This window comes from Mobula birostris, chromosome 14, assembly GCF_030028105.1.
Source record: "Mobula birostris isolate sMobBir1 chromosome 14, sMobBir1.hap1, whole genome shotgun sequence".
In the NCBI taxonomy this organism is placed as follows: Eukaryota; Metazoa; Chordata; class Chondrichthyes; order Myliobatiformes; family Myliobatidae; genus Mobula; species Mobula birostris.
Genome location: NC_092383.1, coordinates 36406737 through 36427605, shown reverse-complemented (window position 1 = coordinate 36427605; position 20869 = coordinate 36406737). Strand labels below are relative to the sequence as shown.

Genomic DNA, 20869 nt, shown 5'->3' with positions numbered 1-20869 from the left:
CCACGCGACAGTGAGTGAGGTGGAAGATAAATGCGTGGCTGAGGAATTGGAGTAGGGGGCAGGGATTCAGATTTCTGAATCATTGGGACCTCTTTGGGGGCAGGTGTGACCTGTACAAAAAGGACGAGTTGCACTTGAATTCCAGGAGGACCAATATCCTGGCAGGGAGGTTTGTTAAGGCTATTGGGGAGATTTTAAACGAGAATTGCTGGGGGGTGGGAACCGAACTGAGGAGACGGAAAAAGAGGCGGTTGGCTCACAAATAGAGAAAGCTTGGAGACAGTGTGAGAGGGAGGACAGGCAGGTGATAGAGAAGGGATACGCTCAGACTGATGGTTTGAGATGTGTCTTATTTTAGTGCAAGAAGCATCATGAGCAAAGCAGACGAGCTTAGAGCGTGGATCAGTACTTGGAGCTATGATGTTGTGGCTGTTACAGAGACTTGGATGGCTCAGGGGCAAGAATGGTTACTTAGAGTGCCAAGCTTTAGATGTTTCAAAAAGGACAGGGAGGGAGGCAAAAGAGGTGGGGGGCGTGGCACTGCTGATCAGAGATAGTGTCACGGCAGCAGAAAAGGAAGAAGTCATGGAGGGTTTGTCTACAGAGTCTCTGTGGGTGGAAGTTAGGAACAGGAAGGGGTCAATAATTCTACTGGGTGTTTTTTATAGACCACCCAATAGTAACAGGGACATCAAAGAGCATATAGGGAGACAGATTCTGGAAAGGTGTAATAATAACAGGGTTGTTGTGGTGGGAGATTTTAATTTCCCATATATTGATTGGCATCTCCCTAGAGCAAGGGGTTTAGATGGAGTGGAGTTTGTTAGGTGTGCTCAGGAAGTTTTCCTACACCAGCCTACAAGAGGAGAGGCTGTTCTTGATCTGGAATTAGGAAATGAACCTGGTCAAGTGTCAAGTCTCTCAGTGGGAGAGCATTTTGGAGATAATGATCACAATTCTATCTCCTTTACCATAGCATTGAAGAGGGATACGAATGGACAAGTTAGGAAAGCATTTAATTGGAGTAAGGGGAAATATGAAGCTATCAGGCAGGAACTTGGAAGAATAAATTGGGAACAGATGTTCTCAGAGAATTGTACAGCAGAAATGTGGCAAATGTTCAGGGGATATTTGCGTGGTGTTCTGTATAGGTACATTCCAATGAGGCAGGGAAAGGATGGTAAGCCACAGGAACTATGGTGTGCAAAGGCTGTTGAAAATCTAGTCAAGAAGAAAAGAAAAGCTTATGAAAGGTTCAAAAAACTAGGTAATGATAGAGATCTAGAAGATTAGAAGGCTAGCAAGAAGGAGCTTAGGAAAGAAATTAGGAGTGCCAGAAGGGTCCATGAGAAGGCCTTGGCAGGAAGGATTAAGGAAAACCCCAAGGCATTCTACAAGTATGTGAAGAGCAAGAGAATAAGACATGGGAGAATAGGACCAATCAAGTGTGACAGTGGAAAAGTGTGTATGGAACCGGAGGAGATAGCAGAGATACTTGATGAATACTTTGCTTCAGTATTCACCACGGAAAAGGATCTTGGCGATTGTAGGGATGACTTACGATGGATAGAAAAGCTTGAACATATACAGTAGACATTAAGAAAGAGGATGTGCTGGAGCTTTTGGAAAGCATCAAGTTGGATAAGTTGTTGGGACTGGATGAGATGTACCCCAGGCTACTGTGGGAGGCGAGGGAGGAGATTGCTGGGCCTCTGGCAATGATCTTTGCATCATCAACGGGGATGGAGGAGATTCTGGAGGACTGGACGGTTGCAGATGTTGTTCCCTTATTCAAGAAAGGGAGTAGAGATAGCCCAGGAAATTATAGACCAGTGAGTCTTACTTCAGTGGTTGGTAAGTTGATGGAGAAGATCCTGAGAGGCAGGATTTATGAACATTTGGAGAGGCATAATATGATTAGGAATAGTCAGCATGGCTTTGTCAAAGGCAGGTCGTGCCTTACGAACCTGATTGAATTTTTTGAGGATGTGACTAAACACGTTGATGAAGGTAGAGCAGTAGATGTGGTGTATATGGATTTCAGCAAGGTATTTGATGAGGTATCCCATGCTAGGCTTATTGAGAAAGTAAGGAGGCATGGGATCCAAGGGGATCTTGCTTTGTGGATCCAGAACTGGCTTGCCCACAGAAGGCAAAAGGTGGTTGTAGACGGGTCATATTCTGCATGGAGGTTGGTGACCAGTGGTATGCCTCAGGGATCTGTTCTGGGACCCTTACTCTTGTGATTTTTATAAATGACCTGGATGAGGAAGTGGAGGTTTAGTAAATTTGCTGATGACACAAAGGTTGGGGGTGTTGTGGATAGTGTGGAGGGCTGTCAGAAGTTACAGAGGGACATCGATAGGATGCAAAACTGTGCTGAGAAGTGGCAGATGAAGTTCAACCTAGGTAAGAGTGAGGTGATTCATTTTGGTAGGTCAAATATGATGGCAGAATATAGTATTAAGACTCTTGGCAGTGTGGAGGATCAGAGGGATCTTGGAGTCCGAGTCTACAGGTTGACTCTGTGGTTAAGAAGGCATATGGTGCATTGGCCTTCATCAATTGTGGGATTGAGTTTAGGAGCCAAGAGGTAATGTTGCAGCTATATAGGACCCTGGTCAGACCCCACTTGGACTACTTTGCTCAGTTCTGGTCACCTCACTACAGGAAGGATGTGAAAACCATAGAAAGGGTGCAGAGGAGATTTACAAGGATATTGCCTGGATTGGGGAGCATGCCTTATGAGAATAGGTTGAGTGAACTCTGCTTTGTGATGGAGGATGACAGGTGACCTGATAGAGGTGTATAAGATGATGAGAGGCATTGATCATGTGGCTAATCAGGGGCTTTTTCCCAAGGCTGAAACGGCTAGCACGAGAGGGCATAGTTTTAAGGTGCTTGGAAGTAGGTACAGAAGAGATGTCAGAGGTAAGTTTTTTTTTTACACAGAGAGTGATGAGTGCCTGGAATGGGCTGCTGGCGACGGTGGTGGAGGCGGACACAATAGAGTCTTTTAAGAGGCTCCTAGACAGGTGCATGGAGCTCAGAAAAATAGAGGGCTATGGATAAACCTAGGTAATTTCTAAGGTAAGGACATGTTTGGCACAGCTTTGTGGGCCGAAGGGCCTATGTTGTGCTGTAGGTTTTCTGGTTCTAGTCTTCCACAGGCACAATCTGGTGTAAAGGAGGGCTACTATTTGCACCACCTACCCTGTCCCCGCTCTTCCTTCCCTTGCTTGTCGTGCTGCTCTCAATATGGCAAAGGTCAGAGGACCCGGCAAAGGTCAGAGGACCCAGCAAAGTGCCAGCAGATCAGGAAACCTTCTCTGGCACCCTGTCCTCTGTGACAAGAGAGCTTGTTGAGGATGATGCTGAAGTATCCCAGGCAAGGATTGAGACATGGTATAAAGCTGGAGTGAGAACTGAGCACAAATCAAAACACTAGACAATATCTCTGGTTGGGCTTACGATTGAGCACAGAGTTCAGGTGCTGTTTAAGTACTGAATTCTTGGTGCCTAAACACCATTGCCAATTAGTGGGACAGTCCTGAACCCTTAAATGGGCCACACCAGTTATCCATATTCCAGGGAGTTGGGGGTGTCTAAACCTCAGGACGTGGCATTGTTGGGGTCATCTCACAACAGGACCCCCTCCCCTACAGCCAACCACTGACGCCCTGGCTGCTCGCAGAGGCTTCTCACCGTGAAGACCTGTTCCCATCGATAAACGTGGGTTTTGACAGAGCTAATGGTGGTGAGGCTAAGGGGCTGGTGCAGACAGATTTGAATTTAGTGATGTGGGAGGTGGGATTGATCTCTATGGCCTTGGGGGAGCTGCAAGGTGTTACCCACTGGGTTAACTGTCCTCAGGATGTTAAAGGCACCAATGAACTTGGCAGCAGCTTTCTGGACACCAGTCAGAGAAGTGAATCCTGGGTGAACAGCCAGACCTGTTGCCTGGGCTGGAAAGCAGGTCCTTTCTTCTCCTTTGGTTCACCTCGGTTTCTGCCTTCCGGGTAGAGGCCAGCAAAATTTCTCTCACCCTAGTCCATTTCTGCTTGAGCATTGGATGAAATCTTTGGCCCCAGCAACCCAAACTACGGCCTCCTGTTCTGGGAAGAGTGGTGAGGATACCCGAACTGGCACCTGACCGTTGAACATCCCATGTGTGAGTGCTGGTAGGTGTTGTGGGTGACCTTTGCCCATGTCAAATGGTCACACCACTCATCAGGTTCTTCTGTGGCCTGGACTCATTCCAAATCTTGGTTGACCCGCTCTGTCTGGCCGTTGGACAGGGGGCAAAACCCAGAGGAAAAATGTGTTGTTGCCCCATTCAGCTTACAGGACACCTTCCAGAAACATGACGTGAATTGCAGACCGCAATCGGTGACAATGTCCACTGGGAATCTGTGGATCCTGAAGACCTGGTCAAGAACAATTTCAGCCATCTCCACTGCAGATGGTAACTTATCGAAGGCATTGAACTTGCAGGCCTTTAAAAACCGATCACAATTACCCTTGGATGGTGGAAGACCCGTGCCAAAACCCATGGAGATGTGCGACCATAGTCTTTCTGGAACAGGCAGGGGGCGAAGGAGCCCTTGAGGTTGGGTACGGGGCTTCTTTGTTCCGGGCGCACACCTCGCATGCCTACATGTATTTCCGAACCTCTTTCACCATTCCGGGGCACCAATACTTTTTCTCGGTGAACTCGTATCTTCATCTGATGGTCCAAGGCTTGGCTTGCTCCAGCAGGATGATGGAACACCTTCCTCATGACGGCAATGGATTCCTTCTGCAACCCTCTCACTGGGGCTCATAAGCTCAGTCTGCTAACAGCCACGTGACTTGGCTGGGACAAGGCTGCCTTTCATAGGCAATAGACATCCAGGGTCGGTGTGATTTGAGGTTCAACCAAACAGGAGCATCAGATGCTCTGATTAAAGGAACCTCCATTTGAGTGAATGCTGTATAAATACTGGCCATACACATTTATCGGTAGCCCAGAAATGGCAGATTGTACACCAGCATAAAATGATAAAGAAAGCATACTTAGCAATTTTCAACTTTATCAACCAGTTAACAGAGAAAGAGGGCAAAAAAAAGGGCCAATTACAGTTAAACCAGTCTAAGTATGCACACAGGAGCTCGTTTCTGTCGTAGCTCATTGTATTGCGCTACTCACGACCCTGAATTCTCATCACCAACCACAGGTAGAACTTCCCCTCTTGGAATCCTCCTCCTCATGGAGCACTCCTTACAATCAGGTCTCCCCTTCGGATGGGACCCTCCAGGCATCTTCTCTGGATGGTGAGGACCCAAACGCTGGCGTATCCGATGCAAGGACTGAGACATGGTATAAAGGGGGAAGGTGATCTGAGCACAAACAAAACGCTAGATGATTCTCTAGTTGGATTTACGATTGAGCACTGAGGTTCCGTTAAATATTGAATTCTTGGTGCCTAAACATGATTGCCAATTAGCAGGACCGTCCTGAACCCTTATCCATACTCCAGAGAGTACGATGCCAGTTATCCGTACTCCGGAGAGTTAGAGCGCCTAATCCCTGATAGACAGTGTGGTTGGGTAGATCTCGTAACAACCTGAAATCTCCAATTGAGGATCCCAGAGGCTTGAATCCAAAGTTATGGTGTCCCAGTGGCTGTAACTGTACCGGACTCCTCAGCAGTTGCAGGCCAGAGGGTGACTGGCATCGATTTAAACCATGGCCCCGACCCACAGGGAACACCCATCAGCCCAGAACTTCAGCTAAAATACAGCAGGACAAATCAACATGAATACCATAATCCAAAGGACCGACACACAGAATTCAATCACAATGCAATTTGGAACAATACCTTATAGATAAGCAGTGGAGAAGATATTTTAAAGTTTGAAAAAGTTGTAGATGTTGAAAATACAAACTAAAACCAGTGAATGCTGCAGCTGCTCAGGAGCTTTGTGAGTCCGTCTGTTCTCTCCACGTACCCCCTCTGCATTTTAAAACATGCTGCTCTTTTTTTCTCACTTTTCTAGTCCTAATGAAAAGTCATCATCAATCCTAAACATCAGCCACTCTGCGAGAGGAACTCATTGGGTCAGCTGCATCAGTGAGAGGTTCTGACAAAAATGTTAACATTTCCTTTTCTGCCACACACACTGCTCGACCCGCAGAGTTCCTCTGGCAGATTCGCAAACAAGAGAAAATCTGCAGATGCTGGAAATCCAAAGCAACACACACAAAATGCTGGAGGAGCTCAGCAGGTCAGGCAGCACCTATTAAACAGTCGGCGTTTAGGGCTGGAACCCTTCATCAGAACTGGGGAAAAAAGATGAGAAGTCGGAGTAAGAAGGCCCATCACCCCACTCTAGTGCTCCCCCCTTCCCTTTCTTCCATCGCCTTCTGTCCTCTCCTATCAGATTTCCCCTTCTCCAGACCTTTTTCTCTTTTACCAATCAACTTCCCAGCTCTTTACATCACCCCCTCCCCGTCCCCGTTTCACCTATCACCTACCACCTTGTGCTTCTCCCCCCACCCTTTTACTCCGAGTTTACTTCCTTTCCAGTCCTGATGAAAGGTCTCGCCCTGAAGCGTCAACTCTTCACTCATCTCCGTAGATGCTGCCTGGCCTGCTGAGTTCCTCCAGCATTTTGTGTGTGCTACTCTGACAGATTGTTAATTTTTTTTGCTCCAGATTCCCGCATCTGCGGCCTTTCGTCTCCCTTCTGAAAGATGGCCTTTGTTTCCCTCTGCCCAACTCGCCCCTGAGTACCTTTAGCATTTACCACATTTTAGATGTCGTCCTGTGTGTTGAGTTGGTGTAACTTCGACCTTGTTTGTAGCAATTACGTAACATCTCCTTTGGTGCCCATTATTCTCAATAGGATAGGATATAACACTGAGCACTGTGTCCACTGGAATCTGTAAATAAAGTCAGCTGCCAACAAATAAAGGATGCCTTTAGCTAAGTAAGATTGGGAAATAGATTAGACATTACATTTAAGGAAATACTGGAAGATTTTTAAAAAATATATTCCAATGAAATAAAGCTCTGTGGGAATAAATCTGCTAAATTGAATAAATCAGTGTTTGTTTCAGGTTTTTAAAAAAAGCTTAAACATTGTGAAGAAGTATAGTAAGCTCTTGGATTGTGAGTATTTTAAAGATGACAAAGGCCAGGACAATTTTATTGGTAAAACTGAATATGAGAATAAAGACCATAAGACATAGCAGCAGGATTAGGCCATTCAGCCCATCGAGTCTGCTCCGTCATTCTATCATGTCTGATCGCGGATCCCATTCGACCCCATACACCTGCCTTCTCACCATATCCTTTAATGCCCTGACTGATCAGGAAAGATTAACTTCCGCCTTAAAATACGCATGGACTTGGGCTCCACCACAGTCTGTGGCCAAGCATTCCACAGATTCACTACTCTCTGGCTAAAAAAAAATTCCTCTTTGCCTCTGTTCTAAAGGGTCGCCCCTCAATTTTGAGGTTGTGCCCTCCAGTTCTGGATACCCCCACCATAGGAAATACCCTTTCCAAATTCACCCAATCTAGCCCTTTCAATATTTGGTAGGTTTCAGTGAGATCCCCCCCGCAGCTGGAAATATGAAAACAGATTAAGAGGCTTAAAACAGACATGCAGAGTAAAAGGAGCTAATAAAAGAAAGTGATTTGTCCGTAGCTGAGATATGAATTGTGCTACGAAGAATGAAATAGCTGAGACACTATGCAGAAATTTTGTATGTACTCAGTTGGAGAACATGAAAGGGTTCTTGATAAAACAGGGAACCAAGGGGCAAACACTAAAGTGCACAAAATGATTAGTATCAAGAAAGAAACCACTGGTACTAAAAGCTGAGAAATTCCTGGCATCAGGTGAACTAAACTTTTAAAGAAAATGGAAGACTGCAGTCACAACGTCTAACTGCTGGCTGCTTGTGTCGGTGGGTTACTGATGGTTTATGTGGCCAGTTGTTGGTGGTATAGACTCATTTGGCCAAACAACCAGATTTCATGCTACAGGTGACCCTATGATTGGCTGAGGATACCCTCAAAACGTCCAGCCAATTCTGACTGTTTTCTAATTTGCTGAGACCTTCCTGGAAACAGCACAGCAAATTAGAAAGCAGCCAATGAACGCCATTATCAGAGAAAGGTGGGAGACGGGGAAGAAATGGAGCTCTGGGGCTGTTGGTTGGAAACGTAATCATGAGCATTTGAAAACCTGCCTGTCCTGGGTCAAGCAAATGTGGTTTGAATCTTCATCTTGATCCTCAATCCCATTTTATCTGATTAGCTGTTGACTGGTCTGCTGATGAGACCCATCTGACAATGCTGAGACAGCAGTTGGTGGTTAGAAATCCTTCCCAGTTATATAAAGAACATAGAAGCCGGGGGACACCACCAAATCCCTCTAGCTTGACTTGCTATTTTATACAATCATAGCTGATCTATCCCACAACTTAACTCTTCTTCTGTGCCAGATTCAAATCACCCTTAATCCCCCTAATCCTTAAAAAAAAATTGGCTTGGCTCAGATAATCCAGAGTTCAGTCCCCTACCAGAATCCTATGCTGCCATATCGCTGTACAAAGGTGTATATAACAGAGTTGTTGTCTCACAGCACTGGGCATCCACGTTCAATCCTGATCTCAGGTGCTGTCTGTTTGGAGTTTGCAAGTTCTCCCTGTGACCACATGGTTTCCAAATCTCACAGACTTGCAGGTTGGTAGGTTAATTGAAGGCTGTAAATTGTGCCTGGTGTGTTGGTGAGTTGCTTAAATCTGGGAGGAGTGGATAGGAAAGTGGGGAGAATATTTAAGTACAGTAAAAACAATTTTCATCAATCATTTTAGAGCATATACGAGTAGTCTCACTATTCACTACATCATTGCTTTTTCACTTTTCAATGAGACGGATGGGCTTGGTGCAGTGACAGCAGCTTTTCCACATCAGGTCGAATGTCACTCAGAAGTCTCAGATCCCCACACTCAGTAACTTGCCATCTGTTTTGTTGCTTTCAAAGACATTGGGTGACTGAATTGACACTATGCTCCACTAAGTACGATGTTGGAAAGGCATTAAAGAATATCTTGACCCCTTTCTGCAGTACAAAATAGCATCCAGTGGCTTCTTTCTGCAACCTAAAGTCCTGATTTGATTTTTTGAACTCAGTCATTTTGTAGCAAAATCAGTTCTTCTCCATCCTTCCTGTTAAATTTGAATATCTTTCTAGTTCCCTTGCAAATAACTACTGTTGAACCATGCTGTCATCTTTTATGAAGCAAGCCTAACAAAGAAGCAAAGATTTGTTGCCGGGCAAAGTTGACACACAATTGCAGAACAAATTCTGTTGCCCTAAGTATATTGCACAATGTGTCTTCTACATTTTAAGACATTTCATTTATTTGTCTTTGAACAGAGTTGTCATTGAGTGGAGTTATTTAATTATTTGGTCTGGTGACTTATGCAAAACTGTACTCAGAACCTCCCTTACTTCTGGCAGAATCAGTTCTTCTCCAATTATATGGGGCTTCCCAAATTTAGCAATGAGCAATAAAATGTTGCATGAAGCACACAAACTAATACTATTTTAGGGTCTCGTGCTTTCCCAGTGTATATGACGAATAAACTCTTTTTAGGTTTCCAGCCTGGTACAGGTATCAATTATAACCAACGTTTTGAAGTCATACTCTGCCATCTTCATTAGGAATGATGTTTCGGCCTGTCTAGTCTGGTGGTATTTATACCCCCATAGTCCTCATCCAATCAGGTTTTTGCTCTCCCACCATGTTATATTCAAATTCCATTTCTTACTTAGAGTGAGACCTTTGTCTTTATTAATATTCTTTTCCTCTAGTTTTATTTCAATGACCTCCTTCACCAGGCGGTCCCAAAAGCTATTAGTGCGGCACAGTAGTTTTGTACCTTTGAAGTCAATCCTGTGGCCATTGTGAGTGCAATATTCTGCTACCGTCGATTTCTCTGGGTAATCCAGACAGATACACCTCCTGTGCTCCTTGATGTGGGTTTCCACTGTGTCCCACCTGGCTGATATACACTGCTCTGCATTCACATGGAATCCTGTAAACACCAGCTGAGCTGAGTCCCAGGTCATCTTCGACCTGCATAAGCTGTGGTTTGAGCTTCCTTATGGGTTTTGTGGATGATGATAACCTGGTATTTCTTCAGGATCCTGGTGATCCTTCCAGAAACCATGGAAATATAGAGAAGGCAGACACTAGCAATGTTGAGTTTCCTGGTTTCTCTGTCAGCTCTTTTAAGGGCCTGATTGATTTCATAGAAACAGAGAAAATAGGTGCAGGAGTAGGCCATTCGGCCCTTCGAGCCTGCACCGCCATTTATTATGATCATGGCTGATCATCCAACTCAGAATCCCACCCCAGCCTTCCCTCCATACCCCCTGATCCCCGTAGCCACAAGGGCCATATCTAACTCCCTCTTAAATATAGCCAATGAACTGGCCTCAACTGTTTCCTGTGGCAGAAAATTCCACAGATTCACCACTCTCTGTGTGAAGAAGTTTTTCCTAATCTCGGTCCTAAAAGGCTTCCCCTTTATCCTCAAACGGTGGCCCCTTGCTCTGGACTTCCCCAACATCGGGAACAATCTTCCTGCATCTAGCCTGTCCAATCCCTTTAGGATTTTATACGTTTCAATCAGATCCCCCCTCAATCTTCTAAATTCCAACGAGTACAAGCCCAGTTCATCCAGTCTTTCTTCATATGAAAGTCCTGCCATCCCAGGAATCAATCTGGTGAACCTTCTTTGTACTCCCTCTATGGCAAGGATGTCTTTCCTCAGATTAGGGGACCAAAACTGCACACAATACTCCAGGTGTGGTCTCACCAAGGCCTTGTACAACTGCAGTAGTACCTCCCTGCTCCTGTACTCAAATCCTCTCGCTATAAATGCCAGCATACCATTCGTCTTTTTCACCGCCTGCTGTACCTGCATGCCCACTTTCAATGACTGGTGTATAATGACACCCAGGTCTCGTTGCACCTCTCCTTTTCCTAATCGGCCAGCATTCAGATGATAATCTGTTTTCCTATTTTTGCCACCAAAGTGGATAACTTCACATTTATCCACATTAAATTGCATCTGCCATGAATTTGCCCACTCACCCAACCTATCCAAGTCACTCTGCATCCTCTTAGCATCCTCCTCACAGCTAACACTGCCACCCAGCTTCGTGTCATCCGCAAACTTGGAGATGCTGCATTTAATTCCCTCATCCAAGCCATTAATATATATTGTAAACAACCGGGGTCCCAGCACTGAGCCTTGCGGTACCCCACTAGTCACCGCCTGCCATTCTGAAAAGGTCCCGTTTATTCCCACTCTTTGCTTCCTGTCTGCTAACCAATTCTCCATCCACATCAATACCTTACCCCCAATACCATGTGCTTTAAGTTTGCACACTAATCTCCTGTGTGGGACCTTGTCAAAAGCCTTTTGAAAATCCAAATATACCACATCCACTGGTTCTCCCCTATCCACTCTACTAGTTACATCCTCAAAAAATTCTATGAGATCCGTCAGACATGATTTTCCTTTCACAAATCCGTGCTGACTTTGTCCGATGATTTCACCGCTTTCCAAATGTGCTGTTATCACATCTTTGATAACTGACTCCAGCAGTTTCCCCACCACCGACATTAGGCTAACCGGTCTATAATTCCCTGGTTTCTCTCTCCCTCCTTTTTTAAAAAGTGGGGTTACATTAGCCACCCTCCAATCCTCAGGAACTAGTCCAGAATCTAACGAGTTTTGAAAAATTATCACTAATGCATCCACTATTTCTTGGGCTACTTCCTTAAGCACTCTAAGATGCAGACCATCTGGCCCTGGGGATTTATCTGCCTTCAATCCCTTCAATTTACCTAACACCACTTCCCTACGAACATGTATTTCCCTCAGTTCCTCCATCTCACTGGACCCTCTGTCCCCTACTATTTCTGGAAGATTATTTATGTCCTCCTTAGTGAAGACAGAACCAAAGTAATTATTCAATTGGTCTGCCATGTCCTTGCTCCCCATAATCAATTCACCTGTTTCTGTCCTTTGCCTTGCAGCCATTCTGTAGGAATGTCATGCGTATTTCACTGGGGAGACTCGCTGAGTCAGAAATATCTTCTGCACGGTTGATCAAGGTAGAAATATCCGCTCTATGTTGGGAGGTGTGATGGTGGCTGTCATTGTTGAGGCTTCAGTCCGTGTGAGTAGTTTTCTGATAATCAGCGTGACTGAGGCTACAGCAAACTACCCAAACGAAGTTCAGCCATCCCAAATTTGGACGCAGAAATGATTGTCATCAATCAAGCTGGGCAAAGTAGATCGGTTCTCGTCAAGGGGCTAAACTTCGCTCCAGTCCCCAGAGCTATAGCTTGTCATGACTACATTGACGGACTAGAGCAAGCAAAACAAAAGCCACAGAGGAGGTAAGGACAGAGATCAGTGTGGCCCTCAAAGAGCTGTTTTGTCGAAACTGAACATTACAAAAGGCTCTCCAGGCACTATGCGAAATGCAGCCATCATGATTTTACCAGCGGACTAAGGAATGCAACAGTCCTGATGTCCTTGGAGCTACACCACAGGAAAGTCCAACAGCTTCTGGATGATCCTGCCTACAGAGTTCTACAGTGGAATCCCACAGATTCGATTGAGAATAACCTCCGCTTTACTGAAGAAATCCGACCGCCAGCAGACATGTGTAAAACACTTCTGCCTCAGGCACTGGTACCACTAAGATACACATGGAGGGCTCCCCCCGGAGGCCTATCATCAGTGGGATAGATTCTCTATCTTAGCACCTCACTAAGCATTTAATGACCATGCTCACTCCTCTTTTTGGGGGCTGTGAGCATCACATCACAAATTCGACTGACTTTGTTAAAATGATAACCAACATCCAGCTGAACCTGGAGGATGTAATATTCGGTTTCGATATGGTGTCCCTGTTCACAAGAGTTCCCATTAAAGACAACTTGGACCGCCTGCAGTTAGTTTGATAAGGGTACCACTGATCTCTTTGAACACCCCTTACATCAACGTACCTCCTCAACAAGGGAACTACTATGAACAAATGGACAGAGTGGCCATGGGATCACCCTTGTTGCTGGCTATTGATAATTTCCACATAGAGGTCTTTGAGGAGATGACTCTGAGTTCATCACCTTTATGCCGCAATTGCTTCTTCAGATACGTCGATGACACCTTTGTAGAGTTGCCTCATGGACTCCAAGCACTTAAACAGTTCCACGACCATCTGATCAGTAAACATCCAAACATTCGATTTACGATGGAGATGGAGAAGAATGGTTGCCTCCCATTCCTGGACATTCTAATACGACGGAAACTGCTAGCCTTGGGCATGGCTTCTATCGGAAGCCCTCTCACATGGACTTATACCTCAGCAACGACAGCCTCTATTACACCTCCCAACTTAGAGCGGTTCTTTCTACTTTGATTAACCATGCAAAAACTATTTTGGACCCAGAGAGTCTCCACGAAGAAATAAGATGATTACACACGACATTCAGAATGGCTACAAGGTGAAGGAAATCAATCAGGCCCTTAAAAAGGTCAATGGAAAAACCAGGGAACTTAATGAGAAGGAAACAGTCTTCCCTATATTTCCACGGTTTCTGGAATGATCGCCAGGATCCTGAAGAAATACCGGATTAATACCATCCACAAACCTATAGGGAAGCTCAAATCACAGCTTATGTGGGCCAAAGATGACCTGGGACTCAGGTCAGCTGGTGTTTACAGGATTCCCTGTGAATGTGGAGCAGTGTATATCGGCCAGACGGGACACACAGTGGAAACCCACATCAAGGAGCACAGGAGGTGTATCAGTTTAGGTTACCTGGAGAAATCAGCGGTAGCAGAACATTGCGTTCACAATGGCCATAGTATTGACTTCGACGGCACAAAACTACTGTGCTGTGCCAATCGCTTTTGAGACCACCTGCTGAAGGAAGCCATTGAAATAAAAGTAGAGGGAAAAAATTTTAACAAAGACGAAGGTCTCACTCTAAGTAAGAACTAAAATTCAATTGTTAACAAGATGGGAGAGTGAAAACTTGATTGGATGGGACTAACCAACCAGAAAGCACGGTCTGTGGAGGTATAAATACCACCTGACTAGCTATGCCCAGATATCATTCCTGATAAAGATGGTACAGTTTGTCATCAAAACATTGGTTATAATCAATACCTGTCCCTGGGAAAACATCACTGTTTTGTTGAACACTGCCTGAGAACTGCAGTCCGGCACGGGATAAGTGAGACTGGGAGTGAGATTTGCCAGCGCTGTCTCTTCCTCGTCCAGATACTTCCACTGTCTCAGCAACTGTTTCACAGAGAGTGAGGAAAGCCTTTCACACTCGCCCTTCTTGCATCTTCTGGGGGAATGCAGTGGGGTGCTTACGATTGGCACGACAGTGCTAAATCTCATTGGTGAAAAGAAATGAGCCAATCAGAGAGTTGCTTTGCTCACCAATCAGCAGATCACAACCGTAGAAGCATGGAAAATGCCTGTCCGCTCCCTTAGGTACAGTGAAATTAGAAAAAGGCAGCCAAAAAAATCTTCTGTTGAAATCTAATCAAAACACTCCAGGTCTGTTTTGTCAACTTGGTCTCCTTATTGGTTCCCGTTACTGATACCCAACTGTATTAAACTCTCTCGGAGAACTTGAGTTCCAGCTCATAACCAATCAGAATAAAACCGACTCTTAGCTTCAGCTTACGGATGGTTACTGTGTAATGTATGATTTGGTGCAGGCAATAATCCATATTTCAGATATACTCATTTCTCATTTCCTTTTTTTTGTCAACAGTTCTTTTTTGTTTTGTCTGGTTCTTTCATTTTCAATATGGATTAACAACCACGGCCCATCACCTATCATTTATGTCCAGCTCAAACGCTGTGATCAAAGAGAAAGGGAAAGTTATGTCATCATCTTAGCTCAGGCAAAATCTGACTCTCTGCCTGTAGGTACATTAAGTGGGGCAGCAATATCTCAGTTGGGCTGTGGGCTACAGAAATGCCGTCAAGACCGTTTGAAAGAAAGGGTAGATTCCGAATTTTACCTCACTGAGTGCCATACCCAAGTTCACAGGAATTGCTTCACTGTGTGATTAGATTATGGGAATTGTAGTAGTTAACACTGTACTACAGTAGTGAACAGCAATAATGTGCGGGCTGGGATTGGAAATAACACTATTTCTTCAGTCCACACATCTCATTATTATTTCTTTCTTTTTGTACTTGCACAGTTTGTTGTCTTCTGCATATTGGTGGAACGTTCAAGTTAGTGCGGCATTTCATTGATTCTATTATGGATTTATTGAGTATGCCCACAAAAAATGAATCTCAGGTATATAGTGATGTATATGCAAGTCGACAATAACCTTAGCTTGAACTTTGAAATGTAGAAGTGTCAACATTCATAACACGGTTGGAGCAAAATCTGACAGAACGGTGGGTTAGCAAGAGGTGACGTGATCATTATCAGTTACAAGGCAGTGATGATTAAAGGTTTATAACAAGTAATACATTTCTTAAATTGTGCCTGTAATCCCTCAGCTGTCCTCTTTGCTACGGAGCACACCCCGTCCCCCCCCCCCCCCCGTCACTGTCCCCTGTATTGTCCGCTTAGAAACTCCCACTGCCCCGGGGGGAGGGGTGATATTGCCCACCAGGACCACTGGTGGTGCACACTCGGTGGGGAAGGGGGTGTGAGGAGGCTGTTTCCTTGCTGTCGCTCTCCATGACTTTATTCCAGTTGGGATCAACAGATTTGGCATCTTGAATTTAAGCATCCAAGCTTCAATTCAAGATGCTCGTGAGCTCAAATTGTTCTAGTGCCTGATTTCTGACGTCTTTCTGAGTTTCACCCAATCTGCTTTTTTGAGTAGGAAATCCTCTGAGGGTGCCCTTGCAGCACGGGACACAGAAGTGTGTCCTCTTTCACCCAAGTGGACCGAACATCCACCCCAGTGCCCCTGCTACAGAGGAGACAAGGGATGATGGACTGTTGATTTAAGAGAAATGCACAGTGTTAGAATGTTACAAATGACTTTCACAGACATTAAAGACTCCCATCACATATAGACAAATAATTTTTAATTGTATTTATTGCATAATAAATAAATTAGTCCCTTTTAACTTTTTTTTGCAGACAAGACAACCCATATGGCTTTACATAATGAAGAACAGCAGTATCAAACTGTAAATGGAAGAAGACAGAAAGGATCCTGAAATGAGAATTCAGCCTGTGTATAAACTGAAGGTTTCAATCGCTGTGCAGTTGAGTGAATTCCAACAGAAGATGGCAGATCCCTCATTGTCTTCCACTTACTATGTTAGCTACTTTGAAGAGTGTCCTGTGCTGAAGTCTCCTGTTTCCACAGGCTACATTCAAAGACAAGGACAGTGTTTTTTTTTTAAAAGTCTGGTCTTTAAACTTCAGTTTAGAGATTTATTTCTGTCTTTCTGTCAATGGATTCTGTGCTGTGAAGCTACAAGTCGAGAGCAGCGGAGTAAGTTTGTGATGCTACCTCCGCTTGCGCATGCTGACTTCCATTCTCCCCAACTCTTCAGAGGACTGATAGAACAGCTCGAATTCCTGGGAACCCCAGCCCCTCCACAAGCACAGTCGCCATTCTCCAACGTCATCTCGAAAGCAGCAGACCACCGTGTCCTTTGCCACAACAGCAGCCTCTACCAGTGTGCTGTGGGAGACGGCAATGTGAGAGAGCAGAGTAAGCAACAGCGGTGAAATGCAAAACAACTTCAGCAAGTTTGTAAATTTTCCATTTTCCAGCTCCAAGCCTTAAAGTTATTGCTCCATGTAGTGAAGGGCTGCTAAATATATGTCGGTTTCATAATAGGGTTTGTTTTTCTCACAATATCTGACCAAGTGCAAGCTAAGTTAAACATCAGAGGAAACAATCAATCTGCTGGAGGAACTCGGTGGGTCAAGTAGAATCTGTGGGAGGAAAGGAATTGTTGACATCTTGAGTTCTGGCATTAAACACTGACAATCCCTTCACACCCAGAGATGCTTCTTGACCTGCTGAGTTCTCAGCGTGGATTTGTTGCTCCAGATTCCAGCATCTGCAATCTTTTATCTCTTGAGACATCAGAAGCAGTGGGTTTAAGGCACAATAATCACATTAAAGGGACATGGAATGGATCAAGTGATTATGAGTCTATTAGTTTCAAGATAATTATGAAGAAAGATAGCACTGGTACATGGGGTTGTGATTCAAAATTGGAGAAAGGCCACTAAAATACCAGTTTCTGAACAGCATTAAATCTGATTGAATAACATAGCACAGGGACACTTTGACAGATTTAAAAACTAGGAAATATATTAGAAAGTTCTGATTTTATAAACATGGTTAAGTTGCTAATCCAATCCACTAAAACACATTCCTTCTGTGCAGTTGATGCATTGGCCTCCAGTTTTAGGTAACTTGGGCATGGAAATCGAGATGATTTTTAAAATTTCTGTTTTGCTCTACTTATTTTAATTTAACTATTTAATATACATATATATAGACATAGACATAGAACAGTACAGCACAGTACAGGCCCTTCGGCCCACAATGTTGTGCCGACCCTCAAACCCTGCCTCCCATATAACCCCCCACCTTAAATTCCTCCATATACCTGTCTAGTAGTCTCTTAAACTTCACTAGTGTATCTGCCTCCACCACTGACTCAGGCAGTGCATTCCACGCACCAACCACTCTCTGAGTAAAAAACCTTCCTCTAATATCCCCCTTGAACTTCCCACTCCTTACCTTAAAGCCATGTCCTCTTGTATTGAGCAGTGGTGCCCTGGGGAAGAGGCGCTGGCTAGCCACTCTATCTATTCCTCTTATTATCTTGTACACCTCTACCATGTCTCCTCTCATCCTCCTTCTCTCCAAAGAGTAAAGCCCTAGCTCCTAGCTATAAAGCCCTAGCTATATACTTACTGTAATTTAGTTGTTTTTCTATATCTATCATGTATCGCAATGTACTACTGCTGCTAAGTTAACAAATTCCACGACATATGCCGGTGACATTAAACCCGAGTCTGATACATCTCAGTTGTTGCACTCTCTCACCTCTCCTCGGTAACCGATCCAGCCTTCAGCACAGCCACCACCTTGCCTTGTTCCCAGCCGCCCTGGTTTTGAATTTCAATCACAACGATGTCACCACCATGCCTGCAAATAGACGGACAAAGCATTAACCGACCCGTGAATGCTGGTGCTGAGGACAGAGGGAGAGAGCAGGACTTTTGCTCTGCAGTCATTCTATAACTGTTCAATACACATTTAATACTTGTTTGATCCTGAGGCACCAGGCATCTGCACCAGCGGTGTGTCCCAGGTTTTTGCCAGTCAGTTTGGCGTTACGAAGTTGTGCTTTGTTTGTCCTTTGTGAACATTTGCAGTTTTGTACTTTTTCAAAAATTAAGCCTGGTCTTTACATTCAGTTACCCATCACAGTGCAAAAGAAAAGCAGAAAGTGATAGTAAGCGTGAATTCAATGAACAGTGGGAAAATGAGTTCTTGTTTATAGTGGGTCCGTCAGGAAAATTGTTGTGCATTGTTTGTGAAAACACTTTCTCACATAATAGAAGACATGATCTTAACAGACACTATAAAACACAACATCAGACTGAAATAGAAGGAAAACTGAAGCTAGTGCTTGGGTCTGAGTTACGGAAAGAATATGTGATTAAGAAAAAGGAAGAAATCGAAAGAAGACAAAATATATTTGTTAACAGAAGTTGTGAAAGTTTGGCGATGACAGAAGCGTCCAATGAAATTGCTTTAGCGTTGGCCAAAAAATGGAAGTCTTTCTCTGATGGAGAAGAAATTGTTAAGCCTTGTCTCCAAATATTTGCAAGATGCCTTGATGATAAAAATATCCAAAGGAAAGTAGACGAAATTGCTCTGTCAAAGCAAACAGTTATGAGACACAGCGAAGAACTCTGTCAGGATGTATCTGAGCAACCGAAAGGCCTTGTCCATGCTTGTACTTTCTTTCCTTTAGCTTTGGACGAATCTGCTGACATATGTGATGTAGCCCAGTTAAGCATTTTTATAAGAGGAATTATGATAATTTTAGCGTCTTTAAAGAACTTATTGGTCTTCAGTCGCTTCATGGAAAAACAAGAGGATCAGACATATTTGACAAAGTAAAATCATGCCTAGAAAATCTACACCTAGATTCTAGTAAACTCATCGGTGTTTGTACTGACGGAGCGTCGTCAATGATTGGTAAAGCTGCTGGGACTACAACTTTGCTTGAAAACTTTTTAGGTCGTACTCTACTAAAATATCACTACATTATACACCAAGAGTCACTGTGTGCAAAAAACTTTAAATTTGCAGCATGTTATGTTACTGGTTGTGATATATGTGAATAAAATTAGAGCAAGAGGATTAAACAGACGAGAATTCAGAAAATATTGTGAAATGCTAGATTTGGAATATGGCGATCTCATCCATTGTGAGGTGTGCTGGCTTTTGAGAGGACAGGTTCTGAGTAGCTTTTGGAAACTGAAAAATACCGTTCATAATTTTCTAGAACAGAAAAATGAGCTGCCTGGGGAAAGAGCCCTTTTATGTGATAACAATTGGCTATTTGATTTAGCATTTTTAGTTGATGTTACCAGCCATCTCAATGATCTAAATTTGAAACTCAAGGGCAAGAACAAATTGTTTCCTAGTTTAGTAAATGATATCAATGCATTCAAGATGAAATTAAAACTGTTCACCTCTCAGTTAGAAAATGAGGATTTGAGCCAGTTTCCACACTTAAAAGAGCAGAGTGAATGTGCTGAAGATAATGGGAATTTTACAAAATATATTGAAAAAATCAGGTTATTGAGAGAGTCATTTGAAAGTCATTTTTGTGATTTTGCTAAAGAAGAAGACCGCATAACTTGCATTTACGAGGGGTGATTGATAAGTTCGTGGCCTATGGTAGAAGGAGTTGAGTTATACAGCTCTTGTTACATGCACATGCAGTTCAACTCTTTGAGTGATTATGCAGAAAGTTTGAAGTTAATAACTCATCTCCATCTACCTTAGGCCACGAACTTATCAATCACCCCCACTGTGGACACTTTCTGGAGGTCCAAGATCCGTATGCTTCACAACCGCTGGACTAAGTGTGTAAATGTAGGAGGGGACTATGTTCAAAAATAAATGTGCTAGGTTTTCTAAAATTGACCCCTTCTACCTTAGGCCATGAACTTATTAATCACCCCTTGTATAAACCCTTTTTCACTTAATGAACAAAAAATCATGAAGATGCCTAAAAACATACAAATGGAAGTTATTGACTTGAAACAAATTCATTATTGAACATGAAATTTGATGAGCTTCCCTCAGTCCCAAATGCTTCCGACATGATTAATTTCTGGCGATCATTACCCCGTGAACATTTTCCAGAACTAAGAAAATTTGCCAAAGTTATATCTGTCATTTTGGAACGATGTACAGATGTGAACAAGCATTTTCAGCCATGAAATTGATTAAAAACAAAACAAGGTCACGACTGACTGATTCGAATTTGAAGAATTCTCTGCTGCTCTCAATAACTAATTTAACTCCAAACATTAAAAGCTTAGTGAAATCAAAACAGACTCAAAAGTCTCATTAAGGTAAGTAATGTTTATCTTGTTTTATATTTAATCAATATATCATGTAAAAATGCTAAACAGGTCTATATTAACATACTTTTACAAGAATTGAATGGGGGTTCAAGAGTTGTATGGCGCATCTGAACACGTGCGTGAAAAAATTGACGCATG

At 43.6% G+C, this 20869-nt stretch overlaps 1 protein-coding gene across 5 annotated transcripts in view; it reads right to left on the bottom strand.

Moving 5' to 3' along the window:
* Positions 1–16153: 16153 nt before the first annotated feature.
* lrrk1 (leucine-rich repeat kinase 1) overlaps positions 16154–20869 on the bottom strand; it is a 209902-nt gene continuing 205186 nt past the window's right edge. For all 5 annotated transcript variants that reach the window (XM_072278376.1, XM_072278373.1, XM_072278375.1 and 2 more), the window contains 2 exons: positions 18165–18266; positions 16154–16778 (listed from right to left, as the gene is read on the bottom strand). In XM_072278376.1, the coding sequence (XP_072134477.1) occupies positions 16601–16778; positions 18165–18266 (280 nt within the window). In that variant the 3' untranslated portion in view covers positions 16154–16600. The remainder of the gene's footprint in view (positions 16779–18164; positions 18267–20869) is intronic.